This window comes from Protopterus annectens, chromosome 4.part0, assembly GCF_019279795.1.
Source record: "Protopterus annectens isolate FY-2018-M chromosome 4.part0, PAN1.0, whole genome shotgun sequence".
NCBI lineage: Eukaryota > Metazoa > Chordata > Ceratodontiformes > Protopteridae > Protopterus > Protopterus annectens.
Window position 1 is genome coordinate 1,584,299,362 of NC_056733.1, and position 18,642 is coordinate 1,584,318,003.

The 18,642-nt window shown below is 40.3% G+C and overlaps 1 protein-coding gene across 1 annotated transcript in view; it reads left to right on the forward strand.

The window, feature by feature from the left end:
- The window catches only part of CLINT1 (clathrin interactor 1), a 1,421,335-nt gene that overhangs the window by 1,342,175 nt on the left and 60,518 nt on the right, over positions 1-18,642 (forward strand). The window contains exons 9-10 of the mRNA XM_044069360.1: positions 472-740; positions 992-1,199. Of these exons, the coding sequence (XP_043925295.1) occupies positions 472-740; positions 992-1,199 (477 nt within the window). The remainder of the gene's footprint in view (positions 1-471; positions 741-991; positions 1,200-18,642) is intronic.

Consider the following 18,642-nt stretch of genomic DNA (forward strand, 5'->3'; position numbering starts at 1 on the left):
TATACAAAACATTGTCATTTTTAAACCTTATTGCCATTGCATGCACCTTTTTTTCTTCAGCTGTACCAAATCTCTGAAACTTGCACATTGTAAGGGAAAGTAAGTGTGTGTGTGTGTGTGTGTGTGTGTGTGTGTGTGTGTGTGTGTTTGTGTGTGTGTAAGTTCTTCTTTTAAACTGAGCCTTTAATTTTGATTAATTCATAAAACTGATTTAAAATAAAATTTAAATTTGAGAATATGTGGGCCTTCATAATTGTCTACAAAATAGTATTGTGTTCTTATTTTACTTCTCACATTTTCTGTCGCAACCCTGTTAAATCTAAGAAACTATGTAAGAAAAATGATGCACATATGGAGAATTTGAATACAAATGTTGGTTCGAATGGACACAAAAGGTTTTATTGCTTGATTACAGTGATTGGTAACCTTGTTTTATTCAGATTTTAAAGTGTGTTCACAATTTAATTTCAGGTACAACAAGTGGAACTGCAGAGTTCGGTGACTGGAATGCATTTAGCCAATCACCAGCTGCTTTTAATCAAGCTTCAGCTGTGCCCAGTGGTGATCTCTTTGCAAGTTCACAAATTGCACCTACAGTACCACAAACTGCTTCATTTAATTCAGACTTCTTTGACCTCATGAACCCTTCACAGACGAGTATGACATCTTCACAAAGCATGAATTTTGCAATGTCAAGCACTAGTACTGTGGGTACTAGTTTACCTATGTCACGATCACAGGTATATTACTGTTGACCTCATAACTCATTTGTTTAAAAGAAAACTTTTTGGAAGTTGTACAGTTCTAGTAATTTGTATGTTTGCACTTTTGTAATTCCTTCAAGTAACAGATTGCATTTGAAACCAGCTTTTCTGACTTATGTGGCATGACTTTATCACATTTATTGTTTTGTTTAAGGATGTGTTATGTTCAAATTAATTATAATCCCTGTGCTTTGAACCAAATTATTTTTGTGTTTTCTTTTTTGTAGCCCTTACAGAGTATAAATACTCCAGTACAGAAACCAAATCAGACTCCAATGCAAAGTATAGACATGGGTCAGAAGGTGAACAGTAAATCCCAAATGCCATCTACCTGGTCAGATCCTAGTGTAAATATAAACCTTGATAATCTAATGCCTGGAATGCAGACTTCCAAACCGCAACAGCCCTCACTTAATACAATGATGCAACAACAAAGTAAGTTTAGAAATTCAAAATTAATAATTTACAGTTTTTGTTTTGTTAGTTACCGTTCCATGCTTCAGATGTGTGGTATTTAATTAAGCTGTGACTCACGACAAGATACTCTTTCAGTGGGTAATTTAACTGATACACAATATAGCTTGCCAGTTCTGAGGCCATAGCTAAGTGCCTTCAGGCATTGGATATTGCAAAAAAAACTTGCTTGCTTTTACTCACAGTTGTTGTACCTCATATTGGGAGTAAATCTCATCATAACTCTTAATCAGATTGTGGGTTATTACTGTTCTGAGTTGCTATCAGTTTTGTTTTTTTTTTTTTAATTTGTTTTACCTAAGTGTTTTTATGTAAGTAGCAGTGGTCTCTGCCTCTTATTTGAGATTATTTGCAAGTCTTTGATTATGCTCATGGCCTGTAAACTTTGGTGTTAGGAGTGTAATCACAGAACTGTCGTAAGGTTAAACTTTTTTGACCATGTTTTGTCCTCGTGGCCTAGTATGTCAGATTTTCAAATTATAATAATCACTGCAAGTTAGCAGCTATGACAGAAAAGAAATGGTTGCCATTGTTTACTTTTCCTGTATAGTGAAACTGATTTTATCTTCTTTTTTTTCATGTAGTTAAATTACAGAAAAAAAAATGTATATTACACAATTTACTTCTTGGGGGGGGGGGTACTTTTTAAATGGTCATATAATAACATACCCCTTTGTCATTGCATAGATGTCCTTCTATATTACTGTTGCAGTATACTTTACCTAAGGGATCTCCTGCCAAGAATAGCCCAATGTCCGACCAGTATACCAAAGCCTTTAGTTCCTGTAGTGTCTTACATCACACACATACTCCCTGCACAAGGCTTAGGTCATAAAGGTGTCATACGGACACACACACTCTTATAACTTCTTTGCCACCAGTCTGAATGCCATTGTTGAATATCAGTCTAAACACCCTTCTGCTGTACTAGATACCAAGACATGTTTTCAGATAAGTGCCCCGCTGGGGTTTTGGCTTTCTTTTTCTTGTGGTTATTGTGTTTGTCATCCAGAAAGGGAAAATGTCAGTGCGGTAGGCAGATTCCCCATAAAGACCATCTAACCAGTGTCTGTTTTGCTCAGGTGCTTTGCACGAGCATACACAGTGCTCTGTTTGCCAAGCATTTGTGACTAAGACCCTGAATGGTCATCTAGCCTCCTTGTCTGTATACCTGGTGAACAAACGTCTTAAGTTGTTGGCTCTGGGTGCAGTGGCAGATTCCTCCTGTCCCGAGGACAAGTTGTCTGTGAAGAAGAACAAAAAGTTAGCTCTGATCCAGCTGCAGTCCAGCTTTCCCCCAACATCTCCATTGGGGCTGGTGAAAGCCTAGACGATGGTCTGGTGGTTGCTTCAAATTCCTCTGCCATGACTCCATCTGAGGCTGGCATGGATTCAGCTTCTCGCATGTCCTAGGAGACTTTTCAAACAAATGTACCTAATGATGAAGGGGAGCCTTGACTGTTTGTATCTGAAGGACTAAGGAGGATTCCTCAGATCTTGATAAGAGAGGAGATTCCTATATCCATTTTGGAGTCAAACCAGGGGTCTGACCCTCTAAGATTGTTTCAAGAGGACATCCTGCAGAAAAAGAAAAAAAAAACATATTTCTGCTGTTGTTAAGGATCCCCAACATATGGATGGCAGGATTTCACTCAGGGTTTGTTTAGTGCTTTGATGGCAGTGAAGCCCCCTCAAGGGTTCTGTGTTTTTCCTCCTCCCACGTCTTCCACTCCACTCAAGAGGCCTAGAGAACTGGATTCCGAACTGGATTCCTCAGATGCAGATCTGGTCTCTGAAGTATCCTTGGCTTATTCTTCCGAAATCTCTTCCACCTTGGACTATGGTTCAGAGGAGGAGGACTCCATAAGTCCAGATTCCCCTCTGGAAGAGCTGTCCTTTGGGGATACCATTGCCCATATTACTGATTATTTTAAGTAGGATTGTTCTCAAGTATCTGTAATTCAAAAAAGCTATTATGAGCTCCTACAGCTGGAGTCTCCCAAACCATCTCCTCCTCCTCTTCTGGCTGCCCTTCTGCATACCTTCACAGAAGTGTCTGTAGCCCCTGTCTCTGTCTTCTGCATTTAAGAAGCCAGACAGATTCTATAAAGCGTCTAATGAGTGCAAATTTCTTTTTAAATGCCCTTCTGTTGACCCTTCTGCAGTGTCAGTCTCCTCAGACAAACCATCCAAGTTGTTGCTCTCCACTAAGCTGTTGCCTTTTTATAAGGATAGCAAGGTTATGGAAAGGCTGGGCAAGAAAGTTTATACTGCTGCCACTGTATCATTTAGGGCTATCAACTACCAGACTTTTATTACCAGATCTGTTTTGTATCTCCTTTTTCATGTTTCTAAGGTGGTTTCTGATTCTGTCTGGAAGGCTTTGGTCCTTTCCTTGCTGGGCAATACTTCTCAAGTTGCCTGCCATTCTATCAAATGCAGCTACAATGCAGCCAATGCCTCTTCCAGGGTTGCTGCCTTTAGTTCAGTTATGAGGTGTTATTCTTGGATTTGTCTTCAGGTTTTACCTGATGACATTTAGGACAAACTTTTGAATGCTCTTTTAAAGAGTAAAACCTTTTTGGATCTGCTGCTGAGCTTTTCAGGTCTGTACAGAAAAAGGGCAAAGCCTTGCAGGAGCTGAAACATATTTTTGTTTCTCCTATGTCTAAGTTTCAGAGGAATTATCCTTCCAAATCTGCCTTTGTTTGAAGGTAATCTCACCCTCCTCCTAAGGGGCAAGAAAGATTCTTGGCATGTGGCTCCTGCTAAGTCTGTTCGGACTCCTGCCACCCAGAAACCATCTTTCTAGGACAGCCCTGGTTCTGTTTAACAGTGTACTTCCTCCTTCCCTTGGCTAGGTTCCCTTGTGCCTCTGTCTTTACCTGTCCCTTCCAAATTGGCTACGAATCACTTCAGACTCTTGGGTTCTGTCCATTATCCATCATGGATATTTCATGGTTTAGAAATCCCTTCCTCTCTTTTTAGGCATTCTTCAATTTCCTTGGGAAGAGCTCTCTCATTTCCCAGAGGTTCTTCACTTTCTTTTGACTCTTGGCACTGTTCAAGCCATGCCTCCTGCCCAGGTAGGGAAGAGATTTTATTCCAGAATGTTTTTGGTCCCACAAAAGGTGGGCACATGGAGACCATTTCTGGATCTTTCCCAGCTGTGAACACCTTATCAAGATTCCTTCCTTTCTGATGTTCTCTACATATATTATTTCCTCCTCTACCCCAGGCCTTTCTGCTATCTCTGGATCTCAAGGGTATATACCTTTACATCCCCATCCATTCTCTCTTCAGGAAATTTTTTTGTTCCTCTGTTTATTCCATGCATTTTCAGTTGTCTGCTTTGCCCTTTGGCCTCTCTACTCCCCTGGGGGTATTCACCAGATGCCATGCTCCTGTCATAGCTTTTGCAGGAATTGAGGAATTCAGATCTTTCCCTGTCTAGACGAGCTGCTTATTCAAGCTTTTTCCCGCAACACACTGTTTTAGGATCTCAGATTTACTACTTCCCTGTTACAGAGCCTGAGATTCATCATAAACTTCCAGAAGTCAGTTTTGATGCCTTCCCAGGATCATATTTTCATTAGCTGCAGACAGTTCCCATGCTTGCTTCTCTGCCTGCTTCGAAGGCTCTGTCTCTAAACTGCCTTTTTCCCATCCCTTCTTCCTTTGGCATCTGTCAAAGCCAGGGAATTTCTCAGGGTTCATGGCTTCCACCATTCTCATGCTCTGTCTCGCCAAGCTCCATATAGTCAGTGTGACTTTAACATTGCCACCCCCCTGGATTTTCACGGTACCTTTCCTTCCCTTTCTTAAGCTCAAGCTTCAGTGGTAGATTCGTCAACTTTCACTCAACCCAATGCTTCCCTTTCAAGCTCCAACTTATAGGAGATGCCGCTTATAGGAGGTGGGGTGCCTCCTCTGGCCTCCTCAATGATCAGGGTCTCTGGCCTCCTCATCCGAGGTCAAATATAAAGGAGATAAGGGTTCTGCTTCTGACTCTTCAGGCTTTTCATTCCCTCTTTCATCCCAGCCTCCTCAAAGTTTTCACATACAATACCACAGTTTTGTGGAATGTCAACAAGCAAGGGGGGCACAAGGTCCTATCTTCATTACAGACTAGCTCTTCAGATCTGGGATCTAGCTGTCCAGTATCAAGTGATTCTTCAGGCAGTTTACATTCCCTCAGAGCACAATATAGTATCAGACTTCTTGAGCAGGTCGAGCACACAAGCTCACAAATGGAGGCTTTACAGAGATGCGTTTCCTGTACATTGTCTATCACAGGGGTATTCCTCAGGTAGATCTTTTTACCTCCACTCTGAACAGACAACTTTCTCTAGTCTGTTCCAGAGTCCCAAATCCTGTGGCTTGGAAATGGATGCCCTATTTTTTCCTTGGAAGGGGGTGTTTTTCTACGCCTTCTCTTCCCTTGCTCTGTTACCACGAGTCTTGCACAAGATCAGGCAGGACTCTGCCAAAGTCTTGCTACTGACTCCTTTTTGACCCATTCAGCATTGATTCCCCCTTCCTTCTCATTTGACCAGAGGCAATCACCACAAGTTGCCTCACTGGGTGGCTCTTCTCACAGAAGACAAGATCTCTTAGTCATCCTCACTTGTCCACTCTTCAACTGGCACTGTAGGTGACATGGTTTTGATCCCTTTCAGGCACTTTTTTCTGTGGACATGCTTAGGCTTCTGCAAGAGGCGAGGAAACCCACTACCAGGGAATCATATATGTCCAAATGGAAGCAATTTTCTCTCTGGTGCCTTTCTGTCCATCAGGATCCCCTATCTGTGGAGTTTCCTCTGGTTCTCTCTTATGTGTGATCTGCTCCATAGAGGGTTGGTGTATTCTTCAGTTAAAGTTCACCTGTCAACAATTTCTGCTTGTCTGCCCTTGACTGCTCTTCTGGCCTCTAGATTTGAAGTCAGTCAATTTCTTAAAGGCACCCTTCATATCAGGCCTCCCAGGAAGCCTGTTCTGCCTTCCTTGGACCTCAGTTTTGACTCGGGCTCCTTTTTAGCCTGCTTCTTCAGCTTCCTTACAACATTGTATTTGGAATACTGTTCTCTTGGCTCTCACTTCAGCCAAGAGTGTCTAATTTCAGGCTGTCATGGCTAGTCCACCTTTCTTAGTTTTCCAGAGAGACAGGGTGCATCTTCTTACTAGTACATCTTTATTGTCCAGGATGATCAATGAGCTGTCCCTTAATCAGTCTGTTCGTCTTCTTTCCTTTTTTCCTTTTCCAGTCTGCCAGTGCGAAGGTTTTTCCATCTTGTTTTTGCAAAAATAGCTCAAATATTATTTGGATGAAACTAAAGTTATTCGCAAATCTGAGCAGCTTTTTATTTCCCATCATCCCAGTACATTGGGTTTGGTTGTTTCTAAGCAAACCATATCCTTCTGGATTTCTAAGGCCATTTCTTTTTCGTTATTCTTTTCATGAAAAAATTCTTTCTGTGCTGGTAAAGGCACATTTTACTAGGATAGTTGCTTCCTCTGTTACTTTTTTTTTTCAATTTTCTGTATACCAGTTCCATCCTTGAGGCTGCTTACTTAGTCCTTTGTTCATAATTTCACTAAGCATTACAAGTTGGCTGTTATTTCCAGGGTCAGAGCAGGCTTTTCCGGAGCTATCCTGTATAGGTTTGTAGAGGGCTGTTCTGTGCCTTTCTCCTCCCAGGCTTCCTCTTGAGCTCTTGTACTGTCCCTTAAGTAAAGAATACTGCAACAGTGATGTGAAAGGACATAGTACAGTTGTGTAAAATCTTACTGTAACAGTGGATGTCCATCGCTTCACTGTTCAAGTATTCGCTCCCTCTCTCCCTACCCTCTCTGTTATAGCTCGTGCCTTCCTAGCAAGGGGTCCTTCATCATCCTTATTTTTCTCCTTCTGGATGCATATGTTCTTCTCCCTAAGGGCATTCTGTTCCTCCTAGGACATTTTCAGTTCTGAGTGTGTACGGCCATATGTCACCTTTAAGCTCTATGCCTTATGCGGGAAGCATACATCATAAGTGTGACGTATGACACCTATGTGAATTAAAGTCTTTGGAATACTGGCCAGACATTGGTCTGTCCTTGGCAGGAGATTCCCTTAGATAAAGAGTACTGCAACAGTAAAGAGGACATTTACTCCTATGGTACGATATTGCACAGCTATACTTTCTTCAGCATATTGACATCCTGGAGTGAGTAACTGTAATTAGTATTTTGATTATTAAATTAAATAGCAATAGGACTGTTATGTGTTTATGACAAACTAATGAGCTGATGTGATATCGTTTTGCCAGATGAATTGTTTTCACTAGCTCAATGAAGATTATGTATTTGTGTAGTAGGAACATTCCCCTTAGACTTCAGGAGTGTCAATGATGGGATATAAATTATCCCTCAAAGTAAATATCTTCATAGAAATTAAACTCTTTGTGAGACATGTTTTTTGCTTGAGCACAGTTCCTAACCTTTTCGAACAACTTCATAACTGTAAATTCTACAAAATGTGGCACCCAAGCAAATGTGGTGAAGCAACACTACTTTTTAATGCTGTGCGATATTTATTATTGTTGCCCTAGCTACTGCCTGCAGTGTTTTCTGATGTTTAAGGAGCCTTGATAGCCTTTGTATGGAAATGATGATATTCGTCTTGTGTGTAAATGATGATATTCATTTTGTTGTGGCAGACACAGCTTCTACAATTTCATTTTTCTATTTGTGAGGTAATTTCTGCTGTTAGCTTTTCTTAATGTCCCATACACTGTTCAAAGTCAGGACTTGCAAGTGAAACCTGCATTTGATATAACAATATTTTATAAACAAGAAGCTAAGAAGACAGTTTTTCACAGTGCCCATAGAGGTTTTCATTTCATAAGTAAGCACTAGGCTAGCTGCTCTTGCATTCCATTTAAAGCATAGCCAGTTTCACTTTTGGTGCTTGAATTAATCTATCCCATTTAATGTTGGATTGGTCTTACCCCTCCTGTAGTTGATAATTATATATTACCTCATTGAGAATAACTGTGATCATAACATTGATAATTTGCATCCCTATCTGTGAGCTGTTTGGCAATACAGCAAGTGACATAGGGGATTATTCCCAGTTTATTTAGCTTTTCTACTATGCCTATGTGGAGGGTTGTGTCAAAAGTTGTGGCCAAGTTGAGGAATGCTTTGTCTGCCGTTTTACCTTCATCCGTTGTTTTGGGGACTCTTTCAAAAATGTCTACCCGGATGAGAAAACATGACCTGTCCTTATTGAATCCAAACTGAGACAGGTGGTTCCATGATAATTCTTTCCATGGGTTTGCTTATGTCACTGGTCAGACATATGGATCTGTAACTGCCACCATCTGTGGAAGATTCTCCCTGTAGCTGTTCTCCATTCGCTTGGTACAAAACCTGTATGGAGGCTGGGGTTGAACAGTGTTAGTGGGGTGGCTAAATCGTGCTTCACACTATTTAAGATGCATGTCAAGACTCATTGATGCAGTATTTTTTAGCTTTTGATGGTGGTTTTAGGACCTGGTCTTGTGTGATAGGTGGAGGCGAGAGAGTTTCAGGTATATCTTGGGAGTCAGACAGAGAGGTAAAATTACAGATAAATTTATCGGCCAGTGGGTTTGCTATGTCTTCAGCCTTAGTGTAGGTAACAGGATTCACAGTCAGCTCAGTGGCATCTGCATATTGCTGCATTGTGCTATTGAGATTACAAACATAACTAAAAAAAAAAAAAAAAAGGCTTTGTGATTGTCTATGGCTTAGGTAGCTATTTTAGCCTCATACTTGGTGTTGGATTTTATTAAGCTCCTTAGTTGTTTAATTTTAATGACAAGGACTCATCATTCTGGGAATTACTCTTCTTTCCTTTGGTAAAATTATCTTCTTTTATTGTAAAGTTTGTTGATATGGTTTGTTTCTGGGGTTTACCATGCACTTATTCTTACAGGGTACAGCTGCATCTCTGTAGCTGTTTCCAAGCTGGTATAATGTGATGGTGTATGTTTGTGTATTCAGTGGAGTCAAGTGGGTTTGGTGGAGATTTGAAGCTTGCCATAGTATCATGTAGGAGTATGTAGTTTGTCTTGGAGAAATGTCTAAACGTACCTTGGGTTGGAAGAGATTTCTGATTTCAGTTTTATATCTAAAGAGATCGTTTTATGGTCAAACCTAAAAAGTGAAGATACGCAAGGGATGGTACAAGATGCACTCATGTTAGTAAGGACAAGATCCAAGATAGTATCCTAGTGTGGAATGTAAAAAATATACATCTGCCTCCTTATTTTGCTTGGAAAAGCCTTAAAGGTACTAACAGTCCATGTTACTTTACTGCAGCAGGCTGTCTTCTAAACTGCTGTAATCATTACTGGTCTTGCACTAATTTGATGCTGCACTTGTACATAAATTTTCTGGTTTCTGATGTTCTTCGTGTTTCACTGTTGCAGTCATTACATTTGGGTAATCTGCTGGCAGGCTGCCCTCAGTCGGCCTGAATAACAAAGTCTTGGGTCCTGTGTCGGTTGCTGTCTCCTCTTCCATGACGTCAGGTCGTCAGGCGTATAAAACATGCAGCCGACGCCATTTTAATCGGTCTTTCTTGCCATGTGGTGCCCGAAGCAGAAGCAGTTCGCAAGTGCCAGTCAGCCGACTCCTGAAATTTTTGTTTTCGAGTTTCAGAACCGAAGTCTTCAAGCTAAAGCTAAGTACCCCGTTGGGGAAACTTTTTCTTGCTCCTTACCGATGTCAGTAAAATTAATTGTATTACTTGTGGGAAGCAAATACCTCATAAGGATTTTCATTTGTACTGTATTCCTTGCCTAGGCCCTGAACACAACGTGCTTTGCTGTCGGTTTTGTGCTAAATTTAACCAACGCACTGTTAAGCGTCAGTATATTTTTGCTTCTAAATACTTTGGTTCAAGATTTAACTATCCTGAAATGTTGTCGGTTAGCAATCTGACTACCGGAATTCACAAAAACCACAAAGAAAAAGACAGAGACAGACCGTCGAGGTCCAAAACCGATGACGAAGCTTCTCCTAAGCCAGTTGACGTTTCGCCGGTACTCAGTGAGGCGCTTTCGCAGCCCCTGATGCCTGCTACTTTTGAGTAGCAGGCTTCTACCGAGACCCATTCGGAGTCCGGTATGCCGTGAGATTCTTCAAGTATTGAACCCGCGGATGTCTCTCCCTTGGATGGGTCCGGAGCCGCTAAGCAGGCACTGGCTTCTGAGGGTGTTTTCAGGCCTAAAGATTTGTATATTAAACCGACACCATCATCAAAAACAAGGCCAAAACCAACTTCTATGTCTAAAAAACCGACGCATGAGCCACGTGCTCAGGCCCCTATGCCTAAAAAACAAATGATCAAAATGGCTGAGGATTTAATTACCTTGATAAGGGGTTCCCAACCCCCTCCTGCTAAGAGGCCTAAGCAAGGCACTGATTATGAATCTGCAGATCAGGTTTCCATTTCTTTTGATTCCTCTTCTGATCAGGAATTTTCTGTTCCCCCTTATGAGGACTCTGATGCAGAAGAATCCATCCCTTCTGCTTCTCCTCCTGAGGATTTTTCTTTTGGAGAGACTTTGCATACCTTAAGGGAACATTTTCATTGAGAGAGTCAGGATTTTTCAGAATCCAAAAATAGGCTTAGGGATTTTCTTCTTCCTCAGCATAGGCCTTTGGCTATACTTCCTGTTTTAGACATTGTTGATGATGTTTTCTCAGAATCTGGCATGGCTCCTGATTCCCTGCCTCCGGCTCCTAGTAAGCCAGACAGATATTACAGGGCTCCTGACTCCAAGTTTCTTTTCAAAAATCCTACTGCTGACCCTGAAACAATTTCTCAGGGTCCCAAGGGTGTTAAGGCTTCTACTGCAAAAATCCTACCCCTTCTGATAGAGACTCCAGGGCGCTGGATAGATGGGGTAAGAAGGTTTATACGTCTGCAACCCTGGCAATCGGGGCTTTAAACTGTCAATTTCATATGCTTAAATATCAACAGCATGTCATGGGCTTACTGAAACAGAAAATGATGTTGATTTCTGATTGTGTGGAAAATAGAGTTACAGGATTTATTGCATTCAGCTGAACAAGTTGGAAAGCATACTTTGCAATGTGGTTTTGATTCCTTGGAGGCCTCTTGCAGGGCCGCCATAAATGGATCTGTGATAAGAAGGCATGCTTGGCTCAAGGAGCAAAATCTGCCTGATCATGTTAAAGCTAAATTGTTGGATGCTCCTTTACAGCAGGACAGTCTGTTTGGTAATAAGGCAGAAGAAGTTTTGAAAAAGATGGAAGACAAAGCTAAATCTATGCAAACTGTAAAAGATTTCTTGCAAGTGCAGCTGCCTAGGTTCAGTAAGCACTGGCCTACTAAGAATTGGTCCTTTCCAGTACCCAACAGAGCCGCTCAGGTCAAACCCAGACACTCCAAAGGCTCCAGGTTTCAGTCACAAGGATCTTACAGGACAAAACAATGGGGTGCTTCCACCTCCAAATCAGGAAGTAGCAAAGCACCACCGTATGGTAAACAGTCTCAGTGACTTTCCTTTGCCACTTTCAAGCACTTATCTTTTGGCAGCCCCTTTGGGGGGGAAACTAGCACTTCATGCTCTAATTGGCATCTAATTACCCAGGACAAGTGGGTCTTAAATATAGTATCCCAGCGATACAGATTTCATTTCCACACATTGCCAATTCCAAATGGATGGCCAGATCTGCCTCCACATCAGTGGGCAGAGGCCCAGAGACAAGTCATGTCCCTCATGGATATGGGGGCTATTCAACCAGTACCAGAAAAGGAAAAAAGACAACGTTTTTATTCAAGACTTTTCCTGGTACCCAGAAAAGACAAATCATGGCGTCCAATTCTGGACTTATCCATTCTAAATACTTTCCTGGACATTCCAAAATTCAAGTTGCTGACTCTACAACAGCTGCTGCCTATGCTAGGCAAGAATGCCTGGTTGTTAACTCTAGACTTAAAAGAGGCTTACCTGCATATCCCAATCAGGGAATCTTGCAGAAGATACCTCCACTTCAAAGCAGGCTATTTGCATTACCAGTTCTCTGCACTGCTCTTTGGCTTATCTACTGCGCCCAGGGTCTTCACAAAGTGCCTGGCACCAGTGATTGCATTTTGCAGACAAAAAAACATTCAAATTTATCCTTATCTGGATGATTGCCTAATTCAGGCAGAAGACAAGGACATTCTTCTACAACATCTGGTGTTTGTAAAAAAAGCTTCTAGCATGCCTAGGGTACACCATAAACGAAAATAAATCACAACTGGTACCCTCTCAAATAATTACATTCCTGGGTGCAAGCTTGAATACAACTGCCCAGCTGGCTTACCTTACGCCAGACAAACAAATTCAATTGATAACATACTTCAAACAAGTGGCCACAAAAACCCAGCTATCTGCAAGACAAGTTCTGCAGGCTTCGGGGTTCATGGCATCCTGCATTCTACTAATTCCATATGTAAGACTGCATATGAGGAAACTTCAGTGGTACCTAAAAAGCTTATGGAGTCAACATTGTCACAGCCTGGAAACAATGATTCCTCTCATTCCTTGTCTGCAACAGGAGTTCCTTTGGTGGGCAGAGGCCTGTCACCAAAACAAGGGACTGTCCATCATTCTACCCCCTGCCACCCAAGCCCTGATTACAGAAGCATCAGACTATGCTTGAGGTGCCCATCTGGCAGGGAGATGCATTCAGAGCGAATGGAGCCCAAATCAAATGCACCTACATATCAACCAGAAAGAAATGCTAGCTGTACAGAATGCTCTGACAGCCTTCAAGGACTTCCTTCATCCAGGACAACTACTGATAAAGACGGACAACACCACAGTTATATGGTACATAAACAAGCAGGGGGGTACCCACTCCTACCCTCTTTGCAGACTAACCATGGCCTTGTGGAACACAGCCTTGACTTACCAAATACATCTACAAGCTCAATTCCTGCCAGGAAAGCAACATACTCTGGCAGACGACCTAAGCAGAAATCTTATGGACCCACATGAATGGAAAGTGGATTCACAAATCTTCAGCATGTTGACACGAAAATGGGGAAGCCCAAACATAGATATTTTTGCCTCTCCCCAAAACTATCAGTTAGACAAATTCTGCACAAGAATTCATCACAAAAAAGCTTGGAAAGTGGATGCTCTATCCTTCAGCTGGAAAAACCTATCAGTCTTTGCCTTTCCCCCTCTGCTCTCCAAGGTTTTACTAAAAGTCAAGACAAATGATTGATTGCTCCAGACTGGCCTTGCCAACACTGGTACCTGCTTCTAAGGAATATGTCACACATTCCTCCGTGGTACTTGCCTCAGACACCTCATCTATTGTTTCAGCAGAACTATCAAATTCTGCACACTCAGCTCCAAACTCTGAATCTTGCAGCATGGCTAATCAACTAATTTTACCACTCACATCTCTCAGTAAACCTGTGATGGATGTCATTTTGGAAGCTAGAAGGCCTAGTACGAGAAAATCGTATGCTGATAAATGGAAGAGATTCTGTGCCTGGAACAAAGCACAAGGAATAAACACAGCAATGCCCAATATTCCTCAGATTCTGCAATATTTAACTGAGATGCTTCACAAGGGCCTATCTTTTTCTTCTATAAAAATCCATGCCTCTGCCATCTCGGCTCATTACAACACAGAGCCTCCTCTCTTTTCTCTTCCCCTGCTAAAGCAGTACCTCAGAGGGGCCAAACATTTGAGATCTCCCAGGAGAGCACAGACTCCTGCATGGGACCTCAATTTTGTGCTGGAAAAACTCACCCTACCTCCTTTTGAACCAGCTGCTACTGCAGACATAAAATTTCTTTCTTGGAAAACTGCCTTTTTTTTAGCAGTCACTTCAGTTAGAAGGATTTCAGAACTACAGGCTCTCATGGCAGTGGAGCCTTTCATTATCTTTTATCCGGACAGGGTAGCCCTCAGGACCAACCCTTCTTTTATGCCTAAGGTGGTATCCAGTACGGCTCTTAACCAGACTATTCATCTGCCAACTTTTTTCCCAAATCCGCAGAACAAGGGGGATCGGATTCTGTATTCAATGGATGTACACAGACAACTAAGATTCTACTTAAACAGGACAAAATCTCTAAGAAAGTCTGAGCAACCACTGGTGGCATTTGCTGCAGGTGCAGAAGGGAAGGCTATCTCAAAGCAGACTATTTCAAAATGGATAAGCCATTGTATTCATTTCTGTTACATGCACCATGGTAAACCTGTCCACAAGGGGATCAGATCCCATTCCACCAGGGACGCATCTACTTCTGCAGCTTTTCTCAGAGGGGTTCCTACCAGAGACATTCTAGAAGCTGCTACTTGGAGCTCAGTTCTTACGTTCACAAAACATTACCATTTACCTCTCTTTTCTAAATCCAGGGCAGGCTTTGCCAGTGCTGTCCTGCAGGGCCTTATAGCTGCTCTTAATGCTATATAATTCCATCCTCCCATCCATAGCTTTGGGATTCTACCCAAATGTAATGACTGCAACAGTGAAACACGAAGAACTATAGTACAGTTGTGTACACTTACCATAAATGTAGATGTTCAAGTGTATTCACTGTTGCAGTCCAGGTTACTCACCCGCCAGCCCCCTTTCTTTTCTATTATACCTCTTCTTTCCTTCACTATGCTCAAAAAAGCCTTTTTGGTGTATTTACTTTTAATTGGAGGTAAATTATTTGTGTTCTACATGCAAATATATATATATATATATATATTTTTTTGCTCCCCATTTGGGGGGCACCTGACATCTGGGGCAAGAAAAACTGATTAAAATGGCGTCTGCTGCATGTTTTATACCCCTGACGACCTGACGTCATGGAAGAGGAGACAGCAACTGACGCAGGACCCAAGACTTTGTTATTCAGGCCGACTGAGGGCAACCAGCCAGCAGGTTACCCAAATGTAATGACTGAAACAGTGAATACACTCGAACATCAACATTTATGGTAAGTGTACACAATTGTACTTTTCTGGTTTCTGTTTCTGTTATATACCAAACTAGCTGAGGGCTTACTAAATTTTGCTGAACGGGGAGAGCAGTGCAGTGTGTATCACAGTATAACAAAGCACAAAAATAATTCCAGTAGTAATGTCATGATCCACAATTTATTGCTATTATTCAAATACAAAATGAATTCAGTGGTTTAGCGCTTTCATCTACGTATTGTAGACTTCTTCAGAACAAAATCTAGTACTAACCATAATGCTTAAATAGTATAAAAAACCGCCAAAATTCAAAAATTACATCAATTAGTAGAGAGACAACTTAAAGATACATGTACATCATTTTACTCACTCTTAACATCAAATACAGTTTTTATTAACCTTCCCCTTTTAAAATCTACCATACTATAAAAATCCTATAATACTATAATAAATAAAACTATTCATGTATTATGTATAGAACAATTTAATATAATATAAATTAATATTCTTTTATAAAAACTAGTTGTGTATACATGCCTTACCAAAGATAATGAAAATGTCTAAAGCTACATTTAATGTGTATGTCTTGCATTCTAAAAAGGTGCTTCTGTGGAATTGATACTCATAATAAATAATGTTATACAAGATGTTAAGAATATGCAACTTGTTTGCTACCTAATGTATTAATAAATATATATATTTAAATGCTTTTATCATAAAACTCATTATAAATATACAGTTGTATAAAAATATAAAAAATACAAATATATCACATTCAGTACATTGATAACATCACATTAATTAATTGATTAATTTCTTAGCAGGGGTTTAGTGGGTATAGTTTCATTTAATCCCGGGGGTATTGCTGCATTCAACCTAATTTGCCATTTTATTTCTTTCTCTGATACTAGGCCTTTAGTATCACCTCCCCTGGGATTGTTCTTTATAACCTCTAGGATACCAAACAAAAATCCACCACATTTGGGATTACTTAATAAATGCCTAGACAGGGCATTATTGGTATCCTTTTTACGTATGCAATATTGATGGTCATATATTCTTTCTCTTAATCTCCTGTCAGTTTTGCCTACGTAGAAGCAGCCACAGGTTGAACACACTGCTAAATAAATTAAATGTTGAGTTTGACAATTCCCTTTGTTAAAAAATATCTTACTTCGAAGGATGTTGTCCAATGTTATACTTTCTTTTGTATTAATACTACCACACTGGTTACAATGGCCACATTTAGCGGTACCTCCTTTTCCATACTTGGATTTTCTATTGAAGTTGTTGTTCATTCTTGTTTCAAGTATACTTTTTATATTTTTATCAGTTTTGTATACAAATATAGGCTTTATTCCCAACTTATCACTAATTCCATCATCACTAGTGATTATATTCCAATTTTTCTCTATGATTTGTTTAACTTGACTAGCCTGTTTACCATACTTTACTATGCAGGCTTTTTGAAAATTCTGACCTTCTGACATCATCTTATGGGTACTCTTGTTATTAATACCAAGTGCAGTAGATGGTCCTACACCCAGCACTGGTGTATACTTTTTCCCCCATTCCTTAATAACATACATCGTAACATCCTGAACCAAGTTCTTCAGGTATCCTCTATCTATAAATAATCCCTTCACAAACTGCATTTCATTGAGGAATTCTTCCTTAACCGTAGTCATCCTTGCTACTCTGATTGACTGTCCTTTAATAATGCTCTTTTTCTGGGCATATGGATGATTACTATTGTATTCAAGATAACTATTGCAAAAGGTCCCCTTCCTGAATATTCTGGACTGAAATTGGTTGCCATCAGAATATACATAGGTATCTAAATAATTAATGCCAGTAGAATCAACATTGTATGTAAACTTAAGGTACGTTGTGCTATTGTTGATGTATTCTATAAACTGGATGAATTCATCTTTTTCACCCCTCCATAAGATGAAAATATCATCCAAATAGCGCACATACAGTGTCATGTACCTGTACCATGGTGAGTTGAGCACAAACTCTTTTTCCCAATCTAGTAGTACAAGGTTAGCATATATGGGGGCACAAGCTGCCCCCATCGCCACACCATTGTTTTGCTTATAATACTCACCATCAAAGTATATGAAATTGTTATCCAATACTATGTTTATAAATTCATGTATTAGTGCTTTCTTATCATCACTAATTGTACTAAAACTATGTACACTTTCCATGAATCTGTTAATACCGTCATCCTTGGGTATACAGTGTGTATGTGACCTTATCATTGCTAGGTTAAAAAAAAAAACACAAAGTTAGTGAAGCATCCAACAGAGTAAACCAGAACTTGGAAAAAACAAAAAGGTGAATACAACTTGTCCCTTGGATATATGGACAGTTTTTTGAAAAGTATGAGAAATTAGGTGATAATGTGATGCATCTAAAGAATTCAGCAAAGACATTCCAAGCTCAGCATTCACAAAATAAATTGATTCTGTGTTATTTTAAAGAAAGCTTAGGAGAGTTTATTGAAGGGCATGTCAGGAGTTGGGGAGAATGTCGAATCTGACATATTTTAAGCATTCTCCACACTTCCACAACTTGTACTACTACTCTGCTACACACATCAAAGAAATTTTTGCAGGGGGCAAGCCCCCCTCCACCTCCCACACCCCCTTCTACTTATATTTACAAACTCTGAGATCGTACTACACTGAAGGAAAGGGTACATTTCCTGTTCCCCACTATAGTGCAATCTGCATTAAAATGCTGAAATTCATAACAGCGAATGCTGTAGAGCATTCCAACATTTTTTTTTCGTTCTTTCCTAATGTTGAATTGGGCTTTCGACCTACGTAAATCGAACAAAGTCCGATCGCCTTTTTGATGGCAAACCTATATATATGTATATATATATATATATATATATATATATATATATATATATATAAATGATCATCTGTACAAAATACTATACACTGAGCAATCTTGGCAAATTGAATGTTCTTACTATAGTTTGACATCCAACAGTGCTGAGTAATACCATCTCCCCAGATAGTAAATAATACCCAAATAAATAAATAACCACCAGAAGATCTTGAAAGTGAGTAAATTAAAACTTTATTTAGCAAAAAGAAAAACATGCTGATGCAGATTAAATGTGCAGAGGTAAGTAATGCACATGAAACAGGAAATTATATTTATGCTGCAGTATTCTTAAAGAAGAAATCTAACTCAGTACTGGGCCTCTCATGTTCAAAATATGCTTCTTTGAAGTCAAGGCAAATGCAGAGGGCCTTTGGCAGGACAAATTTGCTGACAGCTACAATCTGGATGCAGTCACTGAATTCCAAAGATGTAGATACCCTCTAGAAAGGTCTGACACAGACAAATAACTGGTGCCAGAACCATGGCCTAAGTCTTAGTGCAAAAAATGCATAATTATATC